The sequence below is a fragment of the Acipenser ruthenus genome, chromosome 41 (assembly GCF_902713425.1).
Source record: "Acipenser ruthenus chromosome 41, fAciRut3.2 maternal haplotype, whole genome shotgun sequence".
Taxonomy (NCBI): domain Eukaryota; kingdom Metazoa; phylum Chordata; class Actinopteri; order Acipenseriformes; family Acipenseridae; genus Acipenser; species Acipenser ruthenus.
This window is the reverse complement of record NC_081229.1, coordinates 506,299-518,572: the sequence shown is the minus strand read 5'-3', so window position 1 is coordinate 518,572 and position 12,274 is coordinate 506,299. Positions and strand designations below refer to the sequence as shown.

The window sequence follows — 12,274 nt, the reverse complement described above, 5'->3', positions numbered from 1 at the left end:
TACTCACGACATTGAGACTGCTTTCTCCAGTTGTATACTTCGACTCCTCCTGCCTGGCAAGCATCTGCATAGGTCTTCAAAGCCTGACAGAGGAAAACACTAAACCCGTCATTCAAACACACATCGTAGACACAGCCGTCCATAAAGAGCTCTGGTTTGATGACTGCATGGCAGTCCCTGAAAGGCCCATCAACTTTGGCCAGCAGACCACAGAACTGCTCTCCCTGGTACTTGGAGATGAGGCTGGACTCGCAGGTCTTGCACTCTCCCTTGCAGTCATCCCAGCATGCAGGATCATCATCTTTAACTTTCCAGCTTCTCCCAAAGGATGCAGCATTGTTGGCCTCTCTTCCGTCCACCATTACGAAATCATCTTTTGAGTCACCATTGTAATTGCCACATAGACCACACAGCTGACCAAGGAAGGTGCTTGTGACAGACACAGTGAGGTGGTGGTTCCAGTCATAGGACAACCTGAGACCAAAGTCGGTTTCCAGAACAGCGCGGCCTCCACTTTGATAGATTTTTACTTTTCCATCCTGGAGAGTGCTTGGCAAGTAATACATGTTCTGATTGACCTGAAATAGAAAACAAAACAGTTATTTATATTTTAAGAATTGTGATGGTTTCTGAAAAAGACACAGAGCCCTGTGGAGCACGCTTTTCAAATGTCAAGTCATTGTGGAGAAATCAAAGTCATAAGATTATTATTTAGTTTTTTTGCAATGACGCTTAGTAATGACTACATAGTTCTTACCCTGACTCTGCCATTTTCAGACTTGGCCATAGTTATCGTTAAGCCATAGACCTGGACGTTTACATGCTTCAGGTAGGCCACTCGTGTGCTACCCCGGTTTTCATTCTTTGCCTCGATATTGAAGCTGGGCAGGGTTTCATTCCCGCAAGTCTTGGCGATGGTGTAGGTACAGGTGCCCTGGAAATCGAAGCTACGTCTATCGAAGGTGCGGTAATGTGGATCTCCCCAAGCGATACACTCAGCTTTCGATAGTGGTAAGCACACAGCCTGGTTGTCCACTTGTTGGCACGTTTCCCCATTCCTGCACTGCTTCTTTTTGCATAGATCCACAACTACAGGTGGGTAGGAAAGGAGAAGTAGTTCAGGATCAGTGAAATTGTTGAGGTAGGGGAGTGGATCAGAGCAGAAAAAGGAATAGACCACATCATCTCAAATACCAGAATTAAGATGAATACAAGGAAAGACCATTTCAACAATACATGGAAGACATTTTGTGTTCAACAGCAGCAGGACAACCTACCACACTAAGGCACAAATCCAATTATTACCATCACAATTCAACACCATTCTGACCTTTCCTTCCATCATTAAAACCAACAGTGCCATTATCAAACTCACGCTCATCTAAACAGATCTGGGCTCCATTCTGCACAGCACACCCAGTGGTACATTGGATTGTCTCACAGCTCACTGCTCCTTTGGGGTTACATGTGCACTTCCTGGAGCAGTCTGCAGACATCAGGGACTCCCCAACCTGTGAAGAAAAGCCAATACATTGTAACTGGGTCAAATTGAGCATGAATCTAGAGATAGTGTATCACACTGTACAGGATCTCACTCTGCCAGAGACCATGTAGCGGCACAGGAATTGATTTTATAATCCACAATGAAATATTTTCTGTTGTAAAAGGAATTACTGTTCGAAACGATTTTGCTATTGATATCCTCTGTCACAACCAAATAGCTTCATAAACTCATATTTCACAGTCACCAAAAGAATATGTTGATATTCAGAACCATCACAGTAAAAGAACGAGGAATGGGGCTGACCTTCATGTATCTCCCGTTGTGCGAACAACCACAGTTTCCAGAGGATACACACTGCTCCCCATCAAACACAAAGCCAGGATCACACTGGCAGCCCTCATAACACTGAGATGTGCAAGTGAGGGGGGCGATGATACCTGCACAAGCACTGCGACAGGTGTCAGCACAAACCTCGTATTGGCTGTTCTTTGGACAAGTCATTGCTAAAATGAGACACAGAAATATTTTAAATACATAAAAACCCCCACTTAATTCAATGCTTCTTAAAACACTAGTGTAACATACTCATTATATCAATTGTAAAAAGAAAAACAATGAATTGCTTACGGCAGAACCCATCGTTCCTCCAGGGCTTGATGATGACTCCAGCATCCTGGCAGGCAGCAGTGTAGGCTTCCAGATTCCTACAGAGGATATCCCTCAGCCCATCAGTGGCACATACATCAAAGACACAGTTCTCAAAGTAAATGTCAGGACTGATGATGGAGCGGCAGGCTGCGAAGGGGCCTGTTGTGGAGGAGATGATCCCACAGCTGTCTGCTGTGCTGTACTTGGCCTTTTTGGTTTCGTCACACCGGGGGCAGTCCTGGTCACAGCCATGGTTGCACTTGGCTCCTTCCACGAATATATTCCAACTGGCCCCAAAGGCATTGACGTTCTCTGTGAGTCCGCCACCCTGCAGTGCAAACTCATCCTTTTTGTTGCCATTGAAGTTACCACAAAGTCCACCTACCTTGTTCCGGTAGTTGCCAGGGACGGTTACCTGCACGTAGTACACCGAGTCATAGAGAACCTTCAGCCCAAACTCTGTCTGAAGGATGATGTTTTTACCCTGCTGGATCACAGAAACCTTCCCATCGTCCAGCTTCAGGGGTAGGTTTGTATTGATTCCATTTACCTGAGAATTATTGGGATAACTTTAATTCAAAGAAAATATTTAATCTTGTAAGGAAATGAAAAAAGAATAAAAACAGAAAGATTGATTAAGCATTCAGATTCTTTGATTGGGAATTGTTTGATTAACTATATTAAATGTACAGAAAGGGACAAGTTGTTTCTAGACTAAATACAATATATTGTTCATTGCATCCAACAAAAATGCCAGATTCCTCAAACTCCATGACAGATTTAGGAATAATTACAGGCACGCAGTGTTCCTGCTTGTATTTTGAATGACAGGACCTCTCAAATAGTGCTTTCCTGCATAATAACAAAACATGACAGAAGAGATACTCTTCCCTCTCAGCTTACCTTCACTCTCCATTGGACCTTCTGCTCCATGGTGATGCTATAGCCATTCACCTTGGTGACCACCATTCTAGTGACAGCCACCTTCCTGTTGCCGTAGCTCTCGTTCTCCACCTGCACTTCAAAAGGTGTAAGACTGCCGTTCGTGTACAGGAGCTTTGCCAGTGTGTAGGTGCAGGTGCCCTGGAAGTCGAATTTCAGCCCATCGAATGAGGTGTAGTGTGGGTCTCCAGAAGCAGTGCACTTCCCCTCCCCTAGGGGATGGCATCCCTGCACACCATTCTGTACTTTGCACACCTCGTTCTCCCCGCATGTGATTGGCTGGCACTGCACAGCTCCACTGGCACCGCACGTGCACTGACTCGTGCACAATCCATCAGGGAAAAACATTTCCCCAGCCTTGTAGTAACGGCCACTGTACATGCAGCCACACTGGGAGATGGGGACACACTGGACTCCACTGAGAATGAATCCCTCATTACACTGGCATCCTTCTTCACACAAAGCATCGCACTGTGTGCCAGTGGTGAGACTGGCACACGTGGAAGGGCATCCACTGGCACACATCTCATAGTGGCTGTTTTCAGGACAGACAGGAGCTGAGGGGAGTGAAATGCAAATAATCCATACACTGTTTCAAGTAGGACTATACCTTTTAGAGAAGAATAAAATAAAAACTTAGACTTACTGCAAAATGTGTCTGTTCTCCATTTATAAACCTGGGCTCCAGCCTCCTGACATTTGGTGACATAGCCACTGATGGCCTTACACACAACAGACTGTATGCCCTTGTAAAGACAGGCATCAAACACACAGTCATCAAAGAAATATGTAGGGGGCACCTTGGCATGGCAATCTCTGAATGGCCCAGTCGGATCCGTGATTATGCCACAGTATTCATTGGTCTCATATTGACGTTTCTGAGTGACATCGCAGTTCGGACATGTTCCTTTGCACTGGTCACTGCAGCCGGGGATGTCTTCTGTCTTCCAACTCGCTCCAAACTCTGCTGGGACTTTGGTCAGCTGCCCATTCTTCATAGTCAAGTCATCCTTGCCATCCTGGTTGTAGTTTCCACACAGGCCACACATAGCGCCTGCGTAGCTTTCAGGAACAGTGATTTCCACTTGGCTCTTCCAGTCGAAAGTCACCTGCAATCCGAAACCGGTCTCAATGACGGCTTTCCAGCCTTTGCTTTGGATTGATAATCTGTTGTCTTCTAGGCTCAAGGGTAGGTTCTCCCACAGGTTGTCCACCTAGTTTATTAGCAAAGTAGGAAAATATAATCAACATTAATGGAATTGTACTAAAAAAATCATCAAATAAAATAATATTATACTTATTCCCTCAAAAATGCACATGTATGCCAATAGAGCATGTATTACTTCTGTAGGAGTTTGAATGAGGGAAATCCCTAAATTGTCCTTTTGTATCTAAGAATATACATTAGACAGAAACACTCACCTGGACCTTCCCAGCATGGTCCGTGCTGACGATGATGATGTGGCCGTACACGTTGACCTGTACGAGCCGTGTGTAAGCCACAGCCTTATTGCCTCGGTGCTCATTCTGCACCTGCACCTGGAACTTCTCCAGTTCATCAATGGGATTGCAGACAGCTGCTAGCTGGTAGAAGCAGGTTCCCTGGAAGTCAAACTTGCGTCCATCAAAGGAGATGTAGTGAGGGTCCCCACTGGCTCTGCATGTTGCCTTTCTATTGGAATAACAACCTCTTACTCCTTTAACTACCTTACAAACTTCGAAGGACTTGCATTTTGTGTTTCTGCACTGCACTTTGCCAGTGCCTGCGTTACAGATGCAGGATTGCTCGCAGTTATTGTCAGACCACAGCCTGACCCCAGGTGGGTAGTATCGGTCTTGGTAGGTGCATCCACATTTCTTGATGGGCACACACTCTCCAGCACTGAGAACGAAGCCATCGTTACACTGGCAGGTCTCGGTGCAGGGCAGCTTGCAATTGACAGAAGCACTAGGGTTTGAGCAGGATGCAGGACAGGCGCTGCCACAGGACTCATAGTGACTGTTAGGAGGACATGTCAGAGCTACAGGGACAAGACAGAATAAAATGGAATTCAGTGCCTATACAAGTGTCTCGTCCTCAATAAGTGAATGTAGCGCATGTATATATTTAATCTTTTGCATACGTTGATACGTTTTGTAAGTACTGTTCATAACATGTTGATTTAAATATTGGATTATTGTGCAGCATGGGTACTCACGACATTGGGACTGCTTTCTCCAGTTGTATACTTCGACTCCTCCTGCCTGGCAAGCATCTGCATAGGTCTTCAAAGCCTGACAGAGGAAAACACTAAACCCGTCATTCAAACACACATCGTAGACACAGCCGTCCATAAAGAGCTCTGGTTTGATGACTGCATGGCAGTCCCTGAAAGGCCCATCAACTTTGGCCAGCAGACCACAGAACTGCTCTCCCTGGTACTTGGAGATGAGGCTGGACTCGCAGGTCTTGCACTCTCCCTTGCAGTCATCCCAGCATGCAGGATCATCATCTTTAACTTTCCAGCTTCTCCCAAAGGATGCAGCATTGTTGGCCTCTTTTCCATCCACCATTACGAAATCATCTTTTGAGTCACCATTGTAATTGCCACATAGACCACACAGCTGACCAAGGAAGGTGCTTGTGACAGACACAGTGAGGTGGTGGTTCCAGTCATAGGACAACCTGAGACCAAAGTCGGTTTCCAGAACAGCGCGGCCTCCACTTTGATAGATTTTTACTTTTCCATCCTGGAGAGTGCTTGGCAAGTAATACATGTTCTGATTGACCTGAAATAGAAAACAAAACAGTTATTTATATTTTAAGAATTGTGATGGTTTCTGAAAAAGACACAGAGCCCTGTGGAGCTCGCTTTTCAAATGTCAAGTCATTGTGGAGAAATCAAAGTCATAAGATTATTATTTAGTTTTTTTGCAATGACGCTTAGTAATGACTACATAGTTCTTACCCTGACTCTGCCATTTTCAGATTTGGCCATAGTTATCATTAAGCCATAGACCTGGACATTAACATGCTTCAGGTAGGCCACTCGTGTGCTACCCCGGTTTTCGTTCTTTGCCTCGATATTGAAGCTGGGCAGGGTTTCATTCCCGCAAGTCTTGGCGATGGTGTAGGTACAGGTGCCCTGGAAATCGAAGCTTCGTCCATCGAATGTGCGGTAATGTGGGTCTCCCCAAGCGATACATTCTGCCTTTGATACTGGGACACATGTGACCTGGCCGTTCACTGCCTGGCACTTTTCTCCTGTCCTGCACTGCTTGTTATCACAGGGGTCCATGGGTACAGCTGGAATGAGGGAGTGGTGTAAACAGGGAGCAGGTTTGCATAGGAAATCAGGCATCAGAAAAGTGGAAGAATGTCAGTTAACTCTTTGACTTTGTTCAAATGGGTCTGGAACTGTTTACTTCTCGATTTGCAGGACTCAGCACAGCAACCAATATGTTTCTGATATATTGGGCCTTAAACACAGCAGTTAATCATTTGTCCATTTTCATTTTTTCTAAATATTGCATCATATTATACAAATCTTACTGTTTGCATCAGCAAAAGCAACCCCCCCCCCCCCAAATAAAATAAAATTGAGTTTCCATACTTACAGTCTATTGCACAAGGTGCAGGGGATCCATATCCATTATATAATACTGTCCCAATGCTGTAGACCCCAAAGGAAGATTTTGGGTGCTCTATGTAGTGTGGTTTTTCCTCCAGACCATATTCAATGTGAGCCCAGGAATATTCAGTGCCTTTTACAGGGGCCCACTTGACCGTTTTCAAAAGCAACTGGTTATCGAAACGTATTTCTGAGATGTCTGAAGGTTTTGCAATGACCAGTAATCTGTTTTCAAATTTGTCATAGCCTTGAATAAAGTATTTACGGCAAAACAAGTTGGTTGGGACGATGTTCATTAAAAACGTATCAAAGCCCCACTTGTCGTTTGATCCTCCAGTACTGTAAAACATGACCTGGATACCTTGGGATGCTGTGATGTAAAGGGGGGTGCTTCCGTCTATATTCAATTGGATAACCTCCCCGCTATTGAGCTGTTTGGAATCCTTTTTATTGCCATACTGAATTAGAACATTGGTGGACTGCGAGGCAGCAACATAAACGTAGTCCTCCTTCATCTGATAAGGTTGAGGTGGCACAATAAAGGATGAGCCCCACCTGGTTACAGGTAGCAGCTGCTCAAAGAGAACGTTGCACCTAACATTGCGATTGGAGCAGACGTGGCCTGCTATTACACCGACCGGTTTAGTGGAAACAATCTTTGTGCCTGAAAGGTCGTCCATACTCATTAGCTGAACACTCTCATACTTGGAAAGGAAGATTGTGAGTTTACTCCCTTTTATGTATGTTTTCTGGTTAAAGGTCACTTTCCCTGTGAGGTACACATCAACAGAGTTTGAGTTTTCCAAATTCATGACAGCAAAAAGCTTGGAGAGATCCCCATAGTTTGGAGTAACCACATAATACTCATTACCCCAGTCTGTAACAGGGTATACAATGGTGGTGTCTGCTGTACGGGTCTTGTAGTTCATAAGTATGGATGACAAGGGCTTCTGTGATGTGATAATAATCATGTTTGAGGATGTGACACTACCTTGCACCTCCAGGGTCTGGGGAAGCAAAATTACTTGGCTCCTGCTTTGTTCAAGTTCAAGACACATCGGAAAACCAGGCATGTGCGCATTTATAGATACTTGAGTGGCAGCTGCAGAGCGAGCGGAAATAGACAAGTTAAACTGGGGATCATTGCCTGGCAAATAATTCTCTGTGATGAGTGTGGCATATTGGATCCCATCTGTGATCTCCGGACAGTCCGCTGTGGAATGAAACATTTGAAAAATTAAACTGATGAATAAGAAATTTACAAACGAGAGAGGACCATTTGTCTCCTCTATGCTCATCTGGTTCCCAGCTTTTGGTTGATCTCTAAACTTTAAGTTGTCTCCTAAAGGATTCCTATGATTCAACATCAATGACATGGTTAGGTAACCCATTCCATGCCCTCACTATTCTCTCTGTGTAAAAAATGTCTAGTACCCTATGTCCCAACTCTGTAAGTAGGGCGTTGAAGGACTTTGAAGGCTCCCCACTTTAGTTTGGTAAATGCATTCTGTTCCGTATAATAAATGCTTTATACTTTTTTAAATTATGAACATCTAATTTAATTTTAAAAGTCTCTCAATTCACCAATAACACATTTGCTTTGCAAGAACAATCGGTCCGAAGCTTGCTCCATTCAGATCAGTGACTGTCTGAGGAACACGCTGTCGGACGTGTCAGCTGAGGGCATGAAGGGCTTGATTCAAGAAAGATTCAAGAAACAAGTAGGACACGGTTATAGCATTCTTTGCCCACCCCACACTACTTTCAGTGTCTGTCACATACCTTCAGCAAAGCAGATAAAAGCAAATTCTCACCCAATGGAACACAGAGCCCATAATCACTATTGATGACATCCATGTACTTACAATGAGCGTAACAAGGTGCAGCGGATCCATAGGCATTCTGGTCAGCTTTTCCTATGCTGTAGACCCCAATGGCAGCAGTAGGGTGCTCCACAACGTGCTGTATGGGCTGGGATCCAAAGTCAGAGAGTGCCCAAGAGTATTCTGTGCCAGGGATCGGAGTCCAAACAAGACTTTGAACAGCATATTTCTTATCAAACAGAATTCCTGAGATGTCTGTAGTCTTTGACACAACCATTGCTTGGTTTGTAAACCCTTCTTGGCCTTGTACAGAATATTTTTGGCAAAATGTGTCAGTGGGGAGAATGTTCATCAAAAACGGGTCAAACATTTGACCACCTACTCTACCGCCAGTGCAGAAATACAAGACCTGTATGCCAGCTGAAGCATGTATGTATAGGGGTTTCTGGGGGCTTATTTGAAGTGAAGTACTTTGTCCACGATCTAAAGCTAGTGACTTGCGTTCACTTCCAGATTGGATTTGGAAATTGGTTTGCTGGGATGCAGTTACATAAACTAGATCAAAATTGTTCTGATAAGGGAGTGGAGGCACAATGAAGGTAGTTCCCCATTGTGGTACGGGCAACAGCTGCTGAACAAGGGTATTGCAATTAGAGTTTTTCGCTGAACATGTGTGACCAGTGATTACACCTACTGGTCCCTCACTCTTGATTCTGGTGCCCGACAAGTCGTCAGAACTCTGCAACTGAAAGCTTTCAAACTTTGAAAGGGACACGGTGAGCTTTGTACCTGCTCTGTATTGTTTCCCTTCAAATCTCACGTCCCCTTTCAGATCCACCTCGACGGTGTTTGGCTGGTCTGCATTTATGATGGCAAACTGTTTGGATGATTTTACATAATCTGGGGTGAGGGCAAAGTACTCAACTCCCCATTCCTTTATAGGGTACACAACAGTGGCATCTGCTGTTCTGGGCTTGGAGTTCAGCAGAACAACAGTGATGGGTTTGCTGGACTCGATTACAATGGTATTGGAGGACTTGACAGTGCCTGCAACCTCCACTATTTCTGGGAGTGAAATAACTTTGCTTTCTAGTGAGTTAATCTCCAGATTGAGGGGAAATCTAGGGCCTGGGCCAAAGACTGTCACTATGGTTGTGCCAAGGGCCTGTGCAGTAAACACCAGGTTGGACATGGATGGCCCATATCCATCAGAATAATTCTCGGTGACGACTGTCGCAAACTTTGTCCCAGCTCTGTTTAGAGAACAGACACCTGTGGATTGGGACAAAAACAACATGTATAATAAATATTAGGAAATTTATTAGGAAAGTCAAGGCAAGTTCTCTTTTGAGCATATTGAGTCAAATTGATTTTGGCTGGGTTTCGATCAACTAAAATTTTTTAACTCAGAAATAAAATGTACTGGTAAAAAACATACCTTAGCTATTGCACACTGCAGTATGGCTAGGACTTAAATAATAAATGAAACACTATCTGAGTGAGAGAGTGCTTAAAGATACCCCTGGACAACAAAAGCAGTATTAATAAAAAAAAGCAATGTGTTCAAGTTTGTACACGTTCCACTCTATACTCTATACATACGTAATTTAAAACCAGCTCAGTACTTACTGCAGAACAGCGCTGCTAAAGCACAAAGCTGCACCACCTCCTTCGACCCCATTTCTGCAAGAGATCATTACATTAAAACAGCAGTCAGAGAAGCTATTCTTTAGAAAATAAATGTAGTATCTATAAAGAAAAGCCTCCTAACTGCCTAGAGTAACATCACAGTGTAATGATAAGAGCATTTAGTCTAACTTAAAAGGTCTCAAAACAGAAACTGGTTATCCTTGTAACACTTGTTCATATGACTCACCCAGAAGATAAACATTATTTAAATGCAAGCACTGCCAGAGGTCATTAAACAATTAGAAATTAAACATTTAATAATAATAATAATAATAATAATAATAATAATAATAATAATAATAATAATAATAATAATAATTCTGCATTATTTTAAGAAACACTTGGTTGTAGTTGTAGGTTGTATTTTAGGTGCAGCTTTTTAAATAAGCTAGTTACTGCTTATATTAACACAGCATTTGCTAACATGTTAGTAGGCTACTTGTTAACATAAAAGAGCATGCCTTGAATAATAATAACAATAGTTTTACAGGAATGGAACAAGAGCCTAGGGCAGAGGTAGGAAACTCTGGTTGTGGTCTGCCATTCCTTTGCAGGTTTTACCGGTATCAGGTATTGTGCGAGTGCTTCAGGACCATTGTAACATCATCGTTATATCAAGATATAGCTGCCCTGGCCTCTTAGTGCATAGCCATTGTAGAGACATTGTAGTGCCACTGTGTTGATATGCAAGATCGTTTTATACAAGATTTTTATAGTGATTCAAATTAATTCAATCAAGGACAGGCTTGAGGCATGCCAGTCCTGACAAAGAAATAGTTCTGTATATATAATATAATCTCACACACTCCCAGAGGTGTATATGCTTTTCATATGATTCATGCTATAATACATACAGCTATGGCCAAAAGTTTTGCATCACCCTATAGAATTAACTGATGTTGCTTCATAAAGTCAAATGAAACCTGCTGAATAATGTTACATTAACATATTGAATTACACACCACATTGTAGTTTTCCATATACTTAACGAAAAACTAACACAAATTGAAAAATGTGACATTTTGAAATTTTACATGATATACTGTACTACTATTATGGATTCTGGTAGACCTGCAAAATCAATGTGTAGTTTTTATTATTATTATTATTATTATTATTTATATGATAAATAAAATATCTAAACTATGTTCATATAGTTTTTTTTTAGATTTTTTTTTAATTGTCTCAATCCTAAAATTCTAGGTGATGTAAAACTTTTGGCAATAGCTGTACATGTTTTGCATCCATAATTAATATTCACTGAACTTACAGTGAATATTAATTAGCGATGCAAATACACTGAGGTTGAGGAGCCTTGTTTTATATAAAGCCTCTCTTAGGTTAAACAGTGCTTTCTAAAAAAGAGAGAAAAAAGACTTCTAACCCTTCCTAAAACAGTGGAACAAACTGTTTAACGAACAGCAAAAAAAGAGGAGTTCTACGGGGCAGTCAATAAAGTACTTTTTATCTCTAATGATAATAATGATATATGAAAGTTGAAAAAGGGTAGAAATGATTTGTCTTACCTGCAGGTGCACCTGCTGGACTAGATGGCCGTACCTCTTAAGTACCAGCGCTTTGCTAATGGGGGTGGAACTCCTGAAGTGGGAGTGGAACACCAGAAGAAGAATGTGCCTGACTTGCATCTTGCTGTTTCTGTAACAGTAATAGTTTCTTTTAAATTTAATTTTAAGTGTAATATTAATAACTCACCTCTTCAGACAGCACCTGTAGAACTCCTCTTTTTTCCCTCTGGACACTTCTCACTCTTCCTTAAATGCGCTTTACTTGCTCTTATCTGCCCCCTATTTTACTGCATTTAATCCTGTACTTTAGAGGACTGTAATCTGTCACAAGTGTTATTTAATCTGTAGTATTTTGTATTTATTATATCCTGATGTAACTATCACTGACACTGTTATCTGCTCTGTTATTGAATCGTATTTTGTCATACTTGTACTTGCTAGAACCAAAGTCATTGTATTTATCTTGCTCTTAATTGTATTATTACTTGTACTGTTATTCTTGAAATGTATTTTTGTTTACAACTTTAAGTT

General features: G+C 42.4%; 1 protein-coding gene across 1 annotated transcript in view; it reads right to left on the bottom strand.

Moving 5' to 3' along the window:
• Nucleotides 1-11,762, bottom strand: part of LOC117434035 (IgGFc-binding protein-like) — a 30,605-nt gene extending 18,843 nt beyond the window's left edge. The window contains exons 1-14 of the mRNA XM_059011130.1: nucleotides 11,744-11,762; nucleotides 10,158-10,211; nucleotides 8,571-9,800; nucleotides 6,692-7,918; nucleotides 6,043-6,380; nucleotides 5,293-5,863; nucleotides 4,517-5,115; nucleotides 3,741-4,308; nucleotides 3,056-3,651; nucleotides 2,132-2,702; nucleotides 1,808-2,007; nucleotides 1,376-1,511; nucleotides 758-1,089; nucleotides 8-578 (exon numbers count right to left, since the gene is read on the bottom strand). Of these exons, the coding sequence (XP_058867113.1) occupies nucleotides 8-578; nucleotides 758-1,089; nucleotides 1,376-1,511; nucleotides 1,808-2,007; nucleotides 2,132-2,702; nucleotides 3,056-3,651; nucleotides 3,741-4,308; nucleotides 4,517-5,115; nucleotides 5,293-5,863; nucleotides 6,043-6,380; nucleotides 6,692-7,918; nucleotides 8,571-9,800; nucleotides 10,158-10,209 (6,991 nt within the window). The 5' untranslated portion in view covers nucleotides 10,210-10,211; nucleotides 11,744-11,762. The remainder of the gene's footprint in view (nucleotides 1-7; nucleotides 579-757; nucleotides 1,090-1,375; nucleotides 1,512-1,807; nucleotides 2,008-2,131; nucleotides 2,703-3,055; nucleotides 3,652-3,740; nucleotides 4,309-4,516; nucleotides 5,116-5,292; nucleotides 5,864-6,042; nucleotides 6,381-6,691; nucleotides 7,919-8,570; nucleotides 9,801-10,157; nucleotides 10,212-11,743) is intronic.
• Nucleotides 11,763-12,274: the final 512 nt, after the last annotated feature.